This window comes from Panthera pardus, unplaced genomic scaffold (assembly GCF_024362965.1).
Source record: "Panthera pardus isolate Hobbes unplaced genomic scaffold, ASM2436296v1 HiC_scaffold_19, whole genome shotgun sequence".
Classification (NCBI taxonomy): Eukaryota; Metazoa; Chordata; class Mammalia; order Carnivora; family Felidae; genus Panthera; species Panthera pardus.
The window spans coordinates 7,881,156-7,899,592 of record NW_026526754.1 but is presented as its reverse complement, the minus strand read 5'-3'; the positions used below and the strand labels follow the sequence as shown (position 1 = coordinate 7,899,592).

The 18,437-nt window shown below is 51.4% G+C and overlaps 1 protein-coding gene across 1 annotated transcript in view; it reads right to left on the bottom strand.

The window, feature by feature from the left end:
- Positions 1 to 5,097: 5,097 nt before the first annotated feature.
- Positions 5,098 to 18,437, bottom strand: part of DUS2 (dihydrouridine synthase 2) — a 43,070-nt gene continuing 29,730 nt past the window's right edge. The window contains 10 exon segments of the mRNA XM_019455493.2: positions 5,098 to 5,680; positions 5,919 to 5,992; positions 7,133 to 7,220; positions 8,560 to 8,621; positions 8,623 to 8,710; positions 10,253 to 10,374; positions 12,937 to 13,105; positions 14,460 to 14,546; positions 16,777 to 16,847; positions 17,033 to 17,098. Of these exon segments, the coding sequence (XP_019311038.2) occupies positions 5,443 to 5,680; positions 5,919 to 5,992; positions 7,133 to 7,220; positions 8,560 to 8,621; positions 8,623 to 8,710; positions 10,253 to 10,374; positions 12,937 to 13,105; positions 14,460 to 14,546; positions 16,777 to 16,847; positions 17,033 to 17,098 (1,065 nt within the window). The 3' untranslated portion in view covers positions 5,098 to 5,442.

The following is an 18,437-nucleotide window of genomic DNA, read 5'->3' as shown; positions in this document are numbered from 1 at the left end:
AGCCCTCTGTTATTGGATTGAATGCAATCCAATCCACCCGCCAATCGAAGATCCCATTCCTTACTGGGCAGAGCTCACGTCGAATATGGTTATGGCTTCGGTGAAGGGCGGCTGAAATGTTACTCTAATGGCTGGGTTTGGGGAAGGTGTCAGGGCCCCGGAGGGGTATTACGTGAACGCCACTCACACTCTTATCCCGCCACCCCAACCCTAATGGCGGAGCCCGGGGTGAGGCCCGCTGAGCTTCCAGCTCGGTTGGGGCGGAGTCCGAGGAGACCTGCGCAGCGCGAGGAGTCCGGAGTCTCTGCTCCTCAACGATGCAGATCCACCCCTTCGGGGCGGGGCCCGCTCCCGGCAGCGGCGCCTTTGTCCGCGTCGGCTAGGGGCAACTACTCCCTGGCGGACAGCCAGCGCGTTAGAGGACTCGGCAGAGCCCCATGGGCAAAGTCTGCCCGTTGCTGTAAGCCGACTGAACCAGAAAGCCCGTCGTTAACTCGCACCACTCACGGGCTCGGAGACCTCAGCATCCCGGTGCACATCCGTGAAAGGAGGGCCCGATACCCAAAATGAGTGGTTTGTTAGTGGAGAGGAAGTGACACTGTCTGAAGAACTGTTTTTCGCTCTCGGTTCCTCCCCAGCGAGACTGTCTTCCCTTGAGACCCAAGACGCCTCCTCCTGGGCCTGGGGTGGAAGCTGTGCCAGGGGACGCTGAGCCTGGATTGTTTACCTAGGACTCCAAGAGGCAGGGTGGACTGGGAGCTTGAGAATTGGGAGAAGGAGCGGTGACCTACTTCCCTAGCTCTAGGCCCCAAAGGGCACAGTATCAATAGAAGCATGTTGCGTAGGAACTCAGGGCACTAGGTCTCGGCCTTGGGTGCAGGTGCAAAGGCCCAGGAGCTCTCCCACAAAAAGGAGAAGAGGGCAAAGTGGAGTGCTTTGCAGAAAGGTTTCAATATATGGACCGATACCTGAGCCCTAGGGAAGGCCTAACTAGGCCTCAAGTCAGGAGGACAGGTAATGTCCAGAGCAGATAAGATGTTCATCTTGGATTGGGCAGAAAACTTTTCCTGCTGAGTGCTCTGTACCCATACCTGTGCTGAACCTAGGAAAGCAAAGATAAATTAGTCTCCCTTCAGGAGAGGGGGAGAGGACAGCAAATCTATAATCACTGTGTGAAGAGATTAGGCTTGTGCCAGGATCTCCAAGAAGGTTCATAATTCCACTGGGGTTACAGGGCTTCCACAGGACTAAGTAGGAATTGGAAAGATGGCCAAGAAGTGAGGAAGATGGTTCCAGGCAGAAAACAGATTGCCAAAAACTTAGAAATCAGAAAGTACCTGCAGTGAGCAGAAGCCAAAGATAAGGCCAGATGAATGGGCAGAGTGCTGCAGGCCACTACAAAGTACCTAGATTTTATCCTGAGGGAAGCAGGGAGCCATAGAAGGGTTTAGAGCAAGGAACCTAACATATTCAGAATTTTGGATGAATTACTGAGTTGTACTGGGGGAGGGTGAAATTAGGGGTAGAAGAAAATAACAGGTCAAGGAGAGGGAGCCAATGGCATTGTGTGGGTGGTACCCTCCTAATGAGCAATTTCAGGATGTGTTGTCCATCACCACCCCTGACCTCCCCCCAACATACTTTCCAGGTTATTTATCATCTGGATTGAGAAAATGGATCTTTACCTAGCCCCTCTGCCCTCCAAACAAGGGACCCAGCTAGCCAGGCCACAGAGAATGCAAGAGGGAGACCCTGGACCTATCAGCCCTACCACCGGGAAGGGACCACAGAAGCTGGACATGGTTTGAACAATTCACCAAAGCATCCATCTGTGTGTCTGTTTTACTCATCTGTGTTCCCAGCCACTGTGCACCTGGAGAACACTTAGAAGGGGTCATTTCTTGGGAAGGCTTATGGTCTGGAGAAAACAGAACTCTAACCTAGATTGATAAGGGCTAGAGCATCAGTAGGCACTCACTGTAGGAAAAGTGTCACCATCTTTGTAAGAAAAGCAGCAATGGCTTAGAGCTCTGCAGGGTGGGACAGAGGTCTACCCCACTCACACACACCAAAACCTGAACTCTCTCCACTCCTTTTCCTCAGCCAAGGCCTCCCTATCAGCTCTTCCTCAGGCCAGCTCTTCCTCAGTCCAGCTCAAAAGCTCTTTTAGATGGTAAGAGGCCATCTGACTGCCTCCAGCCTTCTGAGGGCCCTGTGAACCAGGAGGCCAAGGGGACCAGTGCAATGGGACTCCCGACTGGTGGACAAGGACTATGGGGATTGCTATTCACCCCCTTCTTCCTCCTCTATGAATTCCGGCCAGGCCTGAGACTTAAGAAAAGCCATTACTTTCATCAGCTGCCATAGGCCTGGACCTGAACCCCACTGCTGAAGGCTCTCCCATGGCCTCTGAGCCATGGGATGGTACAGCTTAGCCCGGCAGGGCCCAGCCCAACACCTTTTGTTCCACATTAGGGAAAATAGGAGCTTTGGAGGAAAGTCAGAGTTTAGAAAAGTTCTTTCTATGCCACATATACCATGCAATAAGCTTATTTGAGTCTTCTTTTGTGCCTGTTCCCTACTCCCATGCTGAGGCTGGCCATAGGGAACACGAGGACTGCCCTTGAGCAGCTCTCAATCTGGGCAGAGGCAATACCAGCCAACTACAATTGACCAAAGTTGTTTGCTGAAGTCAGCACAGGGTGCTGAGAAGACAGGGTCAGCATTTTGTCCTCAGATGCCAGGCTGAGGAGTTTGGACTTGATCCAGAGGGGAGTGGAGAGCCATGGAAGAATTCTGAACAGGATTGACACTTGGAAGGAACTAAGTGTGCAGGGCTGGATGGTTAAGAGATTCCCCACTCATCTTTTTACATTTTCTTTCTTTCTTTCTTTCTTTCTTTCTTTCTTTCTTTCTTTCTTTCTTTCTTTCTTTCTTTCTTCCTCTCTCTCTCTCTCTCTCTTTGAGAGAGAGAGCATGAGCTAGGGAGAGGGGCAGAAGGAGGGAGAGAGGGAGGGAGGGGCAGAGAGAGAGAGAGAGAGAGAGAGAGGATCCCAAGCAGGCTCTACACTCAGTGCAGAGCCCAACATGGGTCTCAATACCATGACCCTGGGATCATGACCTGAGCCAAAATCAAGAGTCAGACACTCACTTGACTGAGCCACTCAGGCGCCCCCAAGATTCCCCACTCGTCTTTGCACAAAGTTGTCTTCTTGCTGTGACCTTTGGAAGATGCGCCACCCTCTCCAGCTTTATTCATCCCTCCTTCTCATGTGCCCCCAAAATGTGATGAGCTAAGAGCAAGTCCTCAATCTAGGTGGCTGGAATGGATGACTATGTGTTGTGGACACTAGCCCAGAGAGAGGTTTGGGCATCTAAATGGCCTTAGTTTAAGGTGGGCATGGTGAGAACAATGAGTGGAGCTTTCAGACCCAACTGGGCCCTCCCAGTTGGTCCCAGACCTTGGGAAGGTCACTGTGAGACCATGGCAGGCATCATTGAGGTATGCTAAGATGAGACCATTTGAGAGCCAACATATTCAACCAGGAACTTTGCCAGACATCCTCAGTTATGGAACATACACTAGCTACACTAGCCCCTCTCTCACCTGCTCCCCTGTGAATGTCCTCTCCTCAGTGCTTTTCCTGGGCCCTCTAAGTCCCCATACTCCAGCCTCTATCTTAACAGCTGACCTCTACCTCACCTCTCCTTCTCCATAGCCCAGAAATAAACCTGACACACCAAAGAAGGGGCTTCCCCAGGGAAACTACACTGGTGGAAGAGGCCTGAGGGTACAGTCCAACCCCACAGGAAAAATGGACCTTAAGACTTGGTATTTGGCTCCCATAGGATCCTTCCATAAGCTCTGACTAGCTCAGGATGCCTGGGGGTCCACTGGGGCCTCTCTGTCTGCCCTGTTCCAGTTGGGATATGAGGAAAGACCAAGGGGCATTTTAACTGAGATAGTTTGTGAGAAAAGTCAGAAACTGTGCCTAAAGCTTGATGGTTAAGACTGCAACAAGCCTCAGTCTGTCTCCTGGGTGGGGCTCCTTCTCTTGGAGCACTGGTCTGGGAAGCTAGGGCAGCCCTGGCATAATGTGACCCCATTAGCCACAGAGTGCCCTATCATAGGCCTATTTATCCTCCAGTCAGCCTCATGCAGGCAGAGCAGCTGATCTCCCTCTCAGAGAGGGCCCTTAGGCCCAAAGAGAACTAGAAGTGACTTGCCCAAGGTCAGACAGCAATGGGCTCTGGGAGGCAGCTGGTAGTGCAGTATCCTTATCTGCATACAGAGGAACAAGTGTGCAGACAGGTGCAGCTCCAGGACTGAAACAGAGGCATCGCCACCTGATCCCAGGCCACCAGGGCCAGTGGCTGCTGGCTGGCATAGGGGCCTGACCCTAGAGACATGGGAGAAACATGGCCTTGGCCTAGAGGGGAATGCCCCTCCCTACAGCACTTGGAAAAAGGGAGGAGAAGTAGTGTGTTTACAGTGGAGGAAGCGGGGGTGGTGCAGGGCAGGGACCTTTGGTCAGAACGCCCCTCCCAGTAAGAGGGGGAGGCCCCATGAGATGTGGTAGCCGTTTGTTTGCTTCTCACTGCCAAGAGGAAATTAAAGAGAATCTGCCACTTCCTTCCGGCCCAAGTGGGATAGTGGGGGCTGGGGGCAAGCAGCGGCGTGGGTGGACAATTTTAAGGGACCCAAACTGCTGGCATCAGCAACCTGTGTTCTCAGTGTCCCCTACCCAGAGCAGACACCTCAGCAGGTCTGAACTCCAGCCAGCTGGGGGTCAGACCCAGGACCTGCCCAACGTATCTGAGCTGGTCCCTCACTAGGGTACCAGATACCCTAGCTGTTCCCCAGATTCTATAGCACCTGTCGTCAAGAAAGTCAGTTGATGGGCAGTACCTCAGGTTTGCCATCAGTAGAATGGGCTTCTTGGGCCTTTCTGGCTCAGCCCAAGTCCAATGAGCATTAAAGGATACACCCAACCCCCTACTTCCAACCAGATCCATAAGGATGGGTAGGGGATATGCTGTTGGAAGCTCTAGCTCTGCACAGAGGGTGGGAGTGAAATAATTATGCCAGGCCATGAGTCTGTGTGTGACAATGCCCAGGGCTGAAGCAAGTAGCCATGGGTAAGGGTAGAGGTGTCTTTATTGCACTGTACCAATGTCAAGTTGAGGAGGTGCCACCCAAAAAGTTCCTGTTTTCAAAGAAAATACTGAGGTCACTAGGAACTTGGCCCTGTTACTCAGATCCACCAAGGAAGATGTGCACCCTAGGAACCCTTTGGTTCAGGCTGATGGACCAGGCCAGGACCTCTTAACTCCTGCCAGGAACAGTCAGCAATTTGTCCAATGGCATCAGGTTCATGCTTTGCACCCACAGCCAACTTACGGCCAGGCCCCTAGGGAGGATGGCCAAGGTAGGGACCATGGTCACCAGCCTTCCAGGGGGCTCTCTTCACCACTTCCCAAGGCCACAAAGGGCTTCTTGCACAGCTTCCCAGGCACTGCTGACTCCTGAGCTCTGGGACCCCCAGGATCTTGGTCAGGGGCTTCCCGCTTGCGCTTGTGCAAGGAGGGGCTCTCTTCACCCAGCCGACCTTCAGGGAGGCCCCGGCTCCGCAGACAGACGATGGCTGCAGCCTGCTCTGCCAATTTCTTAGACTTGTCCCTGGGCAGATGAGGTATGGGACAATAAGGCAGGTAGACAGGCAGGCTGGCTCCAGGACTAGAGGCTGGAAAGGCCTGACTCTACACACCCTTGACAAAGATTCTGACAAAACTGAGGAAGGGGTCATTACCCAGGGATGCCACTGCCCAGGTACACCATCCTCCCCAAACCCTCTTACATCAGTGTTGGGTACAGGCCCCTCATCCCAAGCCCCAAGCCCACTGATGAGGAAACTCACCACAAGGTGGACTGGTACTTTTGCTCAGCAACAGTCACAACAGAGCAGAAGAGGCGATCCAGGGGGCGCTGAACCTGGTGCAAAGAGAGCAAAGGCAACAGGGATGGCTACATGGGGACAAGAGGAATGAGCCCTGGGGCTCACCTGCCAGGATCACAAGGAAGGCAGATAAAGGAAGTACTTCCCACCTAAGTTAAATGAAGGCTACTTGTATCACATGTTCCTCCCTAGCAGAAGTGCCTGGGCATCTGCCAGGGAAGAAAGACAGATACACAAACAGGTAACGACATTCCAGTATTTCAGGAGTTCAATCAGGGACCTAAGCAAAGGGCCATCAGAGCCCTTAGCTGCTCGTGACTATGGATCCTGCTTCTACTGACATCTGGATGGGCTAGGTCACCCAAAATGAGGAGGAGTTCAACAGATGGCAAAGGGGTAAGAGGGGGCAAGGATGTGGCAGAGAAGGTACACTTGGCAGAGTGACCAGATGATGTGGCTGGACAGAGAGCAGAGTGGATGAGACATGAAGCAGAAAGGCATGTGGGGGGCCCTGTGCTCTGTGTTGAGGTGCTGGAGCTTGATCCCAAAGGCACTGGGGAGAGGATGAGGACTTGAGCAGGGAGGCAGAAGTCAGATTCGCTTTAGAAAACTCACTCTGGGAGAGGGGGACACAAGTCCCAGAAGGTACAAGTTTAGAGGTCAGAAGGTCAGTCCAGAAGAGACAGTGCAGCTTAAATAAGACATGGCCATGGGGACCAGAGGAGGTGAAGCAAGACTGTCTTAAAGTTTCCACCAAGGGGCCTCAAGTCTGGGGCCCAATTCTGTGCCCCAGTGGCTAAGGCCTGGTCCAAAAACATGTCTAACTTTTAGGTTTGAGCATTCTTCCTAAGTAAGCCAATAGGCCCTTTCCAGAGAAGTCTCCCTTGTCTAAGCAACACCACTGGCAGGGACTGGCCCAAGCAACCCCTTACATAGGCCTCAAGTTCAGTGTTATGAAAGTGGCCAGAATTAGACAACAGGCCCACTGACACAGAGAAGGGGCTATCATATCAGCAACTGGTCCGGCCACCAGCAACCATCACATATTGCAAGCCCACGGAAGACAAAGCCAGGCTCCAGCCAAGTAGTCTTGAGTTCAGGGTACAGGCTATGAGTGTGTTGGGGGTGATGACATCGGCCGTGGGAGCACTCTAGGGCCAGGTGCAGGACCTCACCGTGTCATACACAGGCTGCGCCAACTTCTCCCTCCGGCACCACTCCAGCAGGCACATCTTGGGGGTGATCTGGGGTGAGTATGCTCTCCTGGGGAAAGGAGAGGAAGGAGTCAGGGCTCACCCACCATCACCATCAGGCTTCTGCCTCAAGACTTCTGTACTTATTCCCCTGAGCTCCCATTTCTGTTCCACCAGTGGGGTGGGGCCTGGGTTCTGCCTAAAAGGAAGATGGGCTTCAGCATGCTTGAGGAATTGCGATAGGATGTGAAATCCCGGCACTCTGAACTCTAGCCTGGAAAACAGCCTTCAAAAGCCAAAAAGGAAGGTCCAGTTTGCCTCTTAAAACAAGACAGGAGAACTGGGGCGCCTGGGTGGCTCAGTCGGTTAAGCGGCCGACTTCAGCTCAGGTCACAATCTCGCAGTCCGTGAGTTCGAGCCCCGTGTCGGGCTCTGGGCTGATGGCTCAGAGCCTGGAGCCTGCTTCCGATTCTGTCTCCCTCTCTCTCTGCCCCTCCCCCGTTCATGCTCGGTCTCTCTCTGTCTCAAAAATAAATAAAACGTTAAAAAAAAAAATTAAAAAAAAAAAAAAAACAAAAAACAAGACAGGAGGGAGTGGGTGGTGGTTGGGAATATAGATGGCCACACAGCGGTCTCGGATCTAGCTTACTACCCACCCTTATCATGTCCCCTGAGTATCAAGATGATCTGTTTCTGCCTTGGACACAGTGTACTCTTATTTCCAGAGTCAGAGCCAGTCGGTGATAGGGTGACAGAGTGGGAGGCACTATGTTCCAACTTCCCACCAGGAGCTCTCCCCAGATATGACTGACCAACTATGCCCACACTCCGTCCTCCCAAGCCCTTGCCAGACAAGACTGGCTCCCAGTATAGGCCCGGGGACCTGAGAAAGGCTCAGATCCCAGATGGCAGAAGACAAGGATGAGGACCTTACTCCAAGCTGAGTCACACTCTGAAGGAATAGTCATCTTGAGGCTACTTCTGCCTAAAGAGGGAACCACAGGGCTGGTATGGGGCAGTGAGTATGGGGCAGTAGGTATGGGCAGGGGTTGCACAGCCAGATGAGGGCGAGGGTACCACTGCCTTGGAGGCAGCTAGATGCTCAGGGCCAGGGGAATAGCATAGGCTTTCAAGAACAGGAGACAAGTTCTCCATCCCAAGTTGTAGGAGGGGGTGGATCAAAGAAAAGGTGTTTAGTCACACTTGAGACAACATGCACACCCCTGACAGTGCTGCCTGGGCTTTTTCAGGGGCCGTGTTCCTCAAAATGCCATCTCTGGGACACTGAAAAATGAGAACGAGTATCCAAACCCAGAAGACTTGTAGTCCCTAAGCTTAGCATTAACCATGTACAGCAGCCAGCTGAGGGCACTGGCCCCAGCCAAGCTGAGGCCAAGCTGCGGACCTACCGGTCAAACTTGACAGCCATCTTAATGATACCAGAGGTGTCTTCAGCTGGTTCCCCCCGCTGCCTCTGGGGTCCTGGCTAAGAACTCAGCCCGCCGGGCATTCAGCTCTTGTGTCATCTCCTCGTAAAAGGCACCAAGGCCAAAGGCCTCACTGTGGAGGGATAAGCAACGCAGTGTAAATCCTTTAGTGGAATCAACATCTAGGAAACTACTGCAGGAGCCCAGGGCCTTGCCATTGAGAAATGCCCCTCCTCCCCACCGCCGCCCCACATATATATGAAAACACCACTGAGATCTAGCCATCAGGGGGTGCCTCCTACCTACCCCTGGGATCAGCCTGGACTGGCAAAGAGTGAATGTGAGCCTCTGGGGGTGGACACTGGAAGACAAGCTGGGGTGGGTGGAAAAGGCTGTAAAGGTCACCTCTACCACCTAAGCCCAGCCTCTCTTCCAAAGAAGAAAACACATGCAAGTGACCCTAGCCAACAGTGAGTGAACTGACCTACACTGAACAAGCGCCTGGCTTATGCACAGCCTCATCCTCATGTGGACCCAAGGGAGAAAGAGACAGAGGCCACGACCACTAAGTGGTTCCCCACTTCCTGCCCCGGCCACAAGCAGTTAGGCCTAGACTAAACTGAGGTACCATCAAGAGCTACAAAATTATACTCTTTCTCTTGAGCTCATTAGACACCTGAGTCAACCCTGGTTAAGCTATGTGGGATAGGGACTGAACCAACACCACAAGCACAGGGTTGGGAAGACCCTTCTGGCAACTCTTTTCCCTGCTAGGAAGCATCTTGAGGACCAGAGGGTATTTGTGAGGATGGGTGCCTGGGCACAAGCATGGTTTAGAAAAGTTTCTTTGATGGGGCACCTGGGTGGCTCAGTCAGTTAAGTGTCCGACTTTCAGCTCAGGTCATGATCTCACACTTCATGGGTTCAAGCCACACATCGGGCTCCGTGCTGACAGCTTGAAGCCTGGAGCCTGCTTCAGATTCTGTGTCTCCCTCTCTCTCTGCTCCTCCCCTGCTCATGCTCTGTCTCTCTTTCTCAAAAATAATAAACGTTAAAAAAAATTTTTTAATTAAAAAAGAAAAGTTTCTTTGAGGAAGGAGGAAGCAGACAGCCAACATGAGGAGGAGAGAGCATTCAGGCAGAAGACCCAGTTTGAGTACAGGTGTGGGCCTAGGGAAATAGGTAAATATGGAGCCAAAGGAACAGGTACTAGGCCACGTTGTGAGGGGCCCCAAAGGTCAACCACCTGAACTGGAGCTATATCAAATGTAGAGGACCATGGGGTAGCCTCCCAGACTGCAAAGTGATGGGGTGTGGGCACAGGCTCAGGCCAGGGGCTCAATTCTGACCATTGGGTCTTGATGGCCTGGTGTGTGACAGATCTGTTACTGGGAAAGTCCCTTCCTCCCCAGGAATTCCCAAGCCCAGTCCCCAGATTCCTCCAACCTACTGGCACTCTAGTTCCCAAAATTCTGCTGTGAGATCAGTCCAGAGATGGAAATTTCCAAAGGTTTCTTAAGTATCCTATTCTGTGAGGCAAAACTGCATCACCACCCCACTCCAGTACATCCACCTCCAGAAGCTGTATCCCTGGTCCCCTGATAGTCAACTAGGGCTCATAGTCAAGTCTGGGCAACGTCTGCAAGTAATTATGGGCGGCCATTGCCTCTCTCACCAAATTTCCTGAGAAGACTGGGCGGCATGGAGCAACCTTCCCTGGGGCGACTCCAACTGTTCTCGTAGCATCTGGCACAAGCAATACTTGGTGTTGGTGTAGTGGTTTTCATACTGCACAGCCTGAGGGAAGAACCAACATGAGCCTACTTGCTGCCCAGACAGGTTCTGAGGCCTGAGCTATGGCAGGGAAAGGGCCTCCAAGAGGGCATCAGAGGTATGCTTGCAGATGAGGTAGTGTGACCTCATAAGAAAAGCCACCTCCATCCTGGCCATTTACTCCTCCTGTTAGTGGCACAACGCTCAAGAGTCATAGCTGAGGGTCAGGAGCATATTCTACTGAACAGCCTGACAGAAGTCCAGATGTGTGGGGACCCCTTCCTGCTTCAGCCACCATAGGCTACCACAGAGGACCTGCTGCCATTCCAGGGCAGGGAGGAGGAGCAAGTCAAAATCTGGTGCGACAGGAACAGCACCAGGACAGGGGTGAGATTCTTCCATTTCTAAACACAGTGTAGAACAGCCTGTCTCCAGTCTACGGGCATACCACCCTGAACGCGCCCGATCTCATCTGATCTCGGAAGCTAAGCAGGGTCAGGCCTGGTTAGTACTTGGATGGGACAACAGCCTGTCTCCAATCTCCCCAGCCATGGGTAAGGCACAGCACAATGTGCCAGTCGTGTTCACATGTTACTTGTCACTTCACTGAGCTTCACAAGCGTGAGGTGCAGTTGTTACCCCTACTCCACAGACTGAGAAATGCAGCCTCGGGAAGCAAGCTGACTGCACAGGGATACCCAGTAGAAGCCTGCCTAGCTGGGCAGACAGAAAAGCAGTGAGTGGAGGGTGCCCCAGTCTCTAGAACATCCTCCCACCCTTCGCCCCCTACACTCTTCTAATCTCTCCACCTAGGCCTGTATCTTCAGTAACCTGGAAGGTACCGTGACATGCTGAGGACAAAGCAGACATACGTTGGTAAAGCCCCAGCCGGTGGCAAGGCCTTGATCCAGCTTGTCAGAAGGCACCTGACTAGACCAGCAGCAGCCCTGCCTAAGCTTGAAAGCCACTCCCCTCCTTCAGGACTACAGCTCTTGAGAAGCTGCCAAAGGATGGACTGAGCAAGAATGACAACATCACCTTTTACCCAGTGAGCAAGTTCAGCACAGCTGAATGTATCTTCTCTGCTACAGACTTGCTACTCAGGTGGAAGAGCTAGATAGGCGACCTAGGCTAAGGCAAGGTCTCTAGCTGACTCAGGGTACTGGATGGCCTGGTGGTCACAAACCTGCCCAACAGGACACCTGGAACCCAGGGGATGAGGGCTGTAGTATCAAGCTGGGGAGGCTCTAGGGACAGAAACTGCCCATCTTTGGGCAGTTAGAAGCCTCAGGGCCTCCTACCATACCCAGCTTGCACAGTCCCAGGGATACCCACATGCCATGGCAGCCACAGAGCCAAAGGCATGGCCATGGCCTGAAGGGGGCATGGGCAGTCTGAGGATCTGAGAAGCTCCTGACCCTCCTAGGAGGGTGCAACTCCCAGTATCGAAGAGGATGAGGGCTAGACTCTCTGCTCAGGCCCAGTGCACTGATGAATTAGAAGTCTACCGACTGTCTCTCTGCCTGCAGACATGTACAGCTAATCACAGAGACTCACACAATTCCAGGATTGTACCAAAGGGACAGGGCAGGTGAACTGGTCAAAAAATTCCTTTAGAGGGATGGGGCATCTGGATGGCTCAGTCGGTTGAGCATCTGACTTAGGCTCAGGTCATGATCTTGTGGTTCATGAGTTCAAAGCCCACGTTGGTCTCTGTGCTGACAGCTCAGGACCTGGAGTCTGCTTTGGATTCTGTGTCTCCCTCTCTCTCTGCCCCTCCCCTGCTCATGCTCTCTCTCTCAAAAGTAAAAAAAAAAAAAAAAAAAAAAAAAATTAAAAAGAATTTTTTAAAATTCCTTTAGAGGGAAATGTTTCTGGCACTACAATCAAGCTCTCAGTGAGAGGAAAAAGCTAGTCCCTAAGGAGAGGGTTAAAGTTAGGCTATTCCCTAAGTCAGAGGTTAAAGCGTTCTGGGAATGAGCAAGAGAAGAGTTTTATTTTATTTCAAATAAGTCAACTCTACACCCAGTGTGGGGCTTGAACTCACGACCTCAAGATCACCAGCCACATGCTCCACCAACTGAGCCAGCCAGGCACCCCAGCAAGAGAATAGTTTTAGAAGTGATTCTGACGCATGACAAGATGCAAAGTCTCTATACAGATAATCTATCCTCAACAATAGTTACAATGGCTTTTCTTAGCTGTAGCTGTTCAGGCACCAACCACTGGTATGAGTGTCTTCAGTGACACAGATCCCATTGTCGTTGTGCATGCGTGTATATGTGTGTGGAGGATGTGAGAGAGAAAGATTCACATGTTTGGGGCCTTAGCAGCATCCTGAATCCCAGGGTCCTTGATAGGACCTCATTGCCTAGAAAGCTTTAGAAGGAGGTGATGGTAGGGGTTGCCCCAGCATCCTCTCTTCACATTGAAACCAGGGAGACCCAATGCTACATTATAAGAACTACAAAGAGAAGGAGAGGGACAACAATGGCTGCTGGGGGCTGGGGGCTCACCCAAGGCACCTTCTGCAGGAATGTGGCAGACAGTGAAAAATGTTTCTTTTGAAAAAGTGCATAGACATACATATCGGATGTACTTCTGCATGACCTCCTCCAGGGGTCGCAGACCCTCCTTGAGGAAGATGGATGGGTTCCACATGGCGGCTCGGGCCACCATCACAGAAGAGGCTGCTGTGGCTTGTCGAAAGTCCTCTATGTCCAAATATTCTTGGATGTGGTCATGAGATCCTCCGCTGAAAGGCAACAGGGGAGTGAGGGGTATCCTCATACTAGCATCTTCAGAAAAAAGCAACTCCCAGATCTGCTACTCATTAACCATGTGGCTTTGACCAAATCCTTCAGCTGTGAGTACTTTGGGAGACTGGAGGTTATAACACACACCCCACTATGGGGTCAGAAACACCAAGTGAGATAACACAGTGAAACAGCCTGAACCAGGCCTGGCACTTAACAGGTGTCTCAGAGATTTTACCTTCCTTCCCTCCTCCTCATCCTAAACAGTGGCTAAAGCCAGCCCAAATCTGAAGACATAGGTCTGTTAAGTGGATGCTGGGATCACAGAAAGATCCCCAGCCTGGAGCACCTATATACCTACTAACAGATGGGTCAAAAACCACAGACACAGTGGTGATCATGAGAGGAAGGAAGGAGGCCCAGTTTGGTTGCAATTTCCCTTCCTGCCACCCCGAGGCCCCAAGGGCCCCCTTGGAAACTGCTCCATTTGCATCTGTTCCATTGGGGGCCAGGTGGCAGCCTCAATCCAGGCACAGCCTTATATGTATGGTGGGGAAGACCCTCAGGTGGCAGCAGCAGCAACAGGATCCAGGGTCTTGAGTATCCTACCCTCTCCATGCCAGCCCTAAAACTCCTGGCCTGGGAACAACCAAGCCTGGCTACCACCCCCAACCCTAACTCGCTCCCTCCTTCCTACCAGGCAGGCATGCCCTTTGTCAGGACTTCGGGGCTTTAGAATTTCTGTTCCCATCTTGCCATCAGGCTCTATGCCATCCTAAGGTACAAGGCTGCACTGGACTGGCCCACATGGCCAGCGCCCCAATGACAACTGGACACTGTCTTACTGCTAAGCCTCTGGGCTGGTCACTGGTACCTCAGAACTGTCAGTCTCATCCCCTGGTCCTATGGCTGCCCAGAATGCTTGTCTGGGCTTTGGACTGTGACCTGCCTTATGCCCCCTGAGCCATACGTCTGTATGCTCTGGCTTGGGACTACTCACCCTACACCCTGCACACCTAACTCTGGGTGTGACATCACTTTTGCCTTGGGTCTGCTTCAGAGGCCGCTTTCTTGCTCTCCCTGTCTCCTGAACACTCCTACCCTCAACCCATCTATCAAAATGCCCTGGGACCCTGCCTACTGCACACCTACATCGGCCACTCACCAGAGGCTAGTGGACACAATAGGTACTTTTCAGCTTCATGTCCAACCTCATTTTTTTGTACTACCCTTTTCTCCTTTTCCCTTAGGTCATTTTTTAATGCTAGCTCATTCCATTTTTTGTATGCCAGCTCAAACTTCTCTGAGTGAGGTGGAGCACAAAAAAGTAAACGATGAAGAAGAGAGGCTTACTTGGCTATGACAGGAATGGAGAGGGTTTCAGCAATGGCTCTGATGGCTTCACAGCTTACAGGGTGCTGAGGTCTTTCTTCCCGCTTTCTTGGAGATAAAGAAAAAAGGATGGGCTGAGGGCTGAGGCCATATCACAGTTCAAACTAAGGTTTACCTTAGCCAAACCCTACCATCCTCCCTACTGAACCTCAGGAAGGCCATGTGGCCATGAAGGACAGGGTTCTGGGCTGCAGAGGATGGCTCTCCATGACCTCTGTTGTAAGGGGCAGGAGCAGCAGAAGTCCCTGCTGAGAAGGCAAGTCCAGCCCTTGCAGGCCTGCAGGTGAGGCGTGGCTGCACAGGGCTGGTGTGGGTGGCCTGGCTCCCGAGGTCACACTGCCTTTCCTTGGCTTCCCTTCACCTGTGCCAGAGATGAGGGACAGTGCTATAAGAATGCTGCCCCTACTGTCCCGGTGCTGCCCTCCCCACGAGACTGGGAACAGCTGCTGCCCTCAGACTGGCCACTCCCACACAGCTGCCTATGCTGAGGCTGAGTTGGGCAGCTGATCCTGGGGAGAGGCACCTGGCACAGGGCAGACCCAGCAGGCAGGACAGGCCACAGATCATGGCTGTCACAACAAGCCCTGGAGAGGTAGGACCACAACCTAAGCCCTCTCCTTCCAAGGTCAACTGCAAGAGGTTCTTGTGTATGAGTGAATGAGTCTTAGAGATGCTGAAGTGAAGCCTGATCTAAGCTATGCTCAGGAACAAGCAAGAGAGATGGTCAACCAGACAGCCCTTGCTCAGGTCTTGTCTGCGTGCATCTCCTCTGGTATGCTCCTCAACAAAAGGGTCAGGAGGCTCAACAAAAGCCTCAGAAGGCCCTGTCAACCCATCCTCACCTCTACCTCCCCACACCCCAGCAGCCCGTTTCAGCCCAGAACCCATCCTCAACAGCTTTGATGGCCAGAAAGCCCCTCTTTAAACTCACCCGAATCTGTCTTCCTGGTGTTTCCAACTACTGGTAAAAAGGAATAGCTGTATTTATTCAGAGAACACCATATGCCAGGCACTGTGCCAAGGCTATATATTCACAACTTCATAAAAGCCTCAAGACAACCTTATAAAGCAGAAACTATCTTAATTTCCAAATGAAAAATGTGGTACTCAGAGAGGTTAAGTGATTTATCCAAGGACATACAGCCAACAAGCAGCAGAAATGGGAGCCCAAACCAGGCAGTCTGAGCCTAGAGCCTGCTGCCACAGGGAGGAGCTTGCATGTACATGTGTGTAGCCTTTCCCCGCCCCCTACTGGCTTCAGCCCACACAGCTCTCCTTTTCTCTTACACATGTTGGGAGTTAACATTTTCTCTGAAAATGCTGTCATAGACACATCCAGCAAAAAGTGGGCTGTTCCTATAAGAACCCTGAACCCAAAAGGAACATCACTCAGAGAAGAGAGGTCACTCTGGCCAAAGTCTGTTGACCTGGGATTCTGTACAAAACTACATCATAGGGGTGCCTGGGTGGCTCAGCCGGTTAAGTGTCCAACTCTTGATTTCACCTCAGGTCATGATCTCACGGTTCATCAGGCTCTGCATTGACGGCACAGAGCCTGCTTGGGATTCTTTCTCTCCCTCTCTCTGCCCTTCTCTCACTCGCATTCTTTTATGTGCTCTCCCTGACTCAAAATAAGTAAACTTTACCAAAAAAAATGTACATCATGGACACACGGAACAAGTCTAACTGGGAAACCAAAAGTAGCCTTTAGCAACACCTCAGCTCCCAGAAGACAGCATATTAGCTACAGATACAAGAGCTGTTTAAAGTAGTCACTGTGACAGCTGGCAGTCCAAGAAGGGCAGACAAAAGAGACAATGCCATTAAAAGCAGAGCCATCTGCATGGGGTCATTTGGGGGAGAAGCTATTGCTCAATGTAGTGGAAAGCAAATGAGATTCAGAGTCAGAGTTCTAATTCCACCACTTCCTGGCTGCACAGTACAACTGTGAACCTATCACTCAATCTCTACCATTTACACATCCTGAGGGTAGAGGCGTTTCCCCTTCCTCTTGTGTCTTTAAACTCAATCTTCCTCTCCTTCTCTGTCTCTAAACTCAGTGTAGTGTCTACCACCAGTAGGTGTTCAGTGAATGAAACAAAGAAAAATGCCCACCCATGAAGGGTTTAGCTGCCCTCAGGACTCAAAAGATGTCAAAGAGCTAGGCAGAGGCAGGCTGCATATGTAGAGAAAAAGTTGGCTGTCACCTAGGGTCTGACAAAGGATTGTTACGATGGTTGAGGACTGCAAGTCAGTCACTAGATAGGGAACCACTCACCTCCCATGAACTGCAACGGCAGCAATGCCAGTCCTTTCTATCCGCTTCACAAGGCTCAGGGTATCTTCCAGCTGGGGAAGAGGACAGTCCAGGGTGGTTAGAGAAGCTACCCAGCGAATAGCTGCCAGCTCCAAAAGTGAGCTCAGCCCCACTCCCTCCTCCAACCTAAGTCAACTGTCCTCGAGAACCATTCACCTCCTCCCAAAACAACATCCTTTGAAAAAATGGACCTTGAAATGTAACACGTCATCCTTACCGAGGGCAGGATGCGAATCTTGCAGGTCACAGGTCTGCGAGTCCCTTTAACAAGAGTGCTGAGGATCTGCAGAGAGGAAAACACAAACACTTCTGGAAAAACCACCACAACTGCTCATACTATTTTTTTTTTTTCAACGTTTTTTTTTTATTTATTTTTGGGACAGAGAGAGACAGAGCATGAACGGGGGAGGGGCAGAGAGAGAGGGAGACACAGAATCCGAAACAGGCTCCAGGCTCCGAGCCATCAGCCCAGAGCCTGACGCGGGGCTCGAACTCACGGACCGCGAGATCGTGACCTGGCTGAAGTCGGACGCTTAACCGACTGCGCCACCCAGGCGCCCCACAACTGCTCATACTAATTAACTCTGTTACAGACCTGTGCATTAGGCGCATACAGTGATGTATGTCAATTTCTTGGTAAAACTAGAAAATCTTTTCAATTTTTAAAAAAGTTTCAGCTTGGGGCGCCTGGGTGGCTCAGTCGGTTAGGCGGCCGACTTCGGCTCAGGTCATGATCTCACGGTCCGTGAGTTCGAGCCCCGCGTCAGGCTCTGTGCTGACAGCTCAGAGCCTGGAGCCTGTTTCGGATTCTGTGTCTCCCTCTCTCTGACCCTCCCCCGTTCATGCTCTGTCTCTCTCTGTCTCAAAAATAAATAAATGTTAAAAAAAATTTTTTTTTTAAATAAAAATAAAAAAGTTTCAGCTTAACATACTCCCTCCTCCAAAGGATTCTGAGGCCTAGTCCTGGTTGAGAACACATGGCTGACAGCTTCATTCCTGCGTGAAAGCAATGTTCCCTGAGTGCTGTTCCAGGATCTACTGAGCGAGAGAGCAAGGAAGGTTTTACAGGTCCTGGGCCCTGTCCTCATATGCCTCTCTTTAGGTGAGTCAGATATACAGAAGTGAAATGGCAAAGGAAAAAACAACATATTCAACACATTATAAAGTGTTAATTTGCACAGTAATTGCAAAGGACTTCAAAGAAAGATCAAGAAGTTATACAGGAAAGTGTCAGAGAAGTGTCAAGGCCAGGTCACGTATGAATCAGAGATCAAGAGACATGCAGATGACAGTGAATGTCTGTGGCATTGCTATCTTCTTCCCTTATCGAAAATTTCAGGCCAGGGGTGCCAGGCTGTCTCAGTCATACAGCATCCAACTCTTGATCTCAGGGTCATGAGTTTGAGCCCCACGTTGGATGTAGAGATTACTTCAAACTAATAATTTTTTAAAAACTTTTTTTTTTTTTTAAATTTCAGTCTAGACAAGCTGGAGGGAAGGTGATCCCAAGAGCTCTCTTCTAAGAACTGACTGCCAGAAGAGCAGAGAGGACACCCACGCAGCTGGTGCCAGTCTTGGTTCTAGACAAGTGGGGGCAGCAGAGAGCGAGACTGAAAGAACCA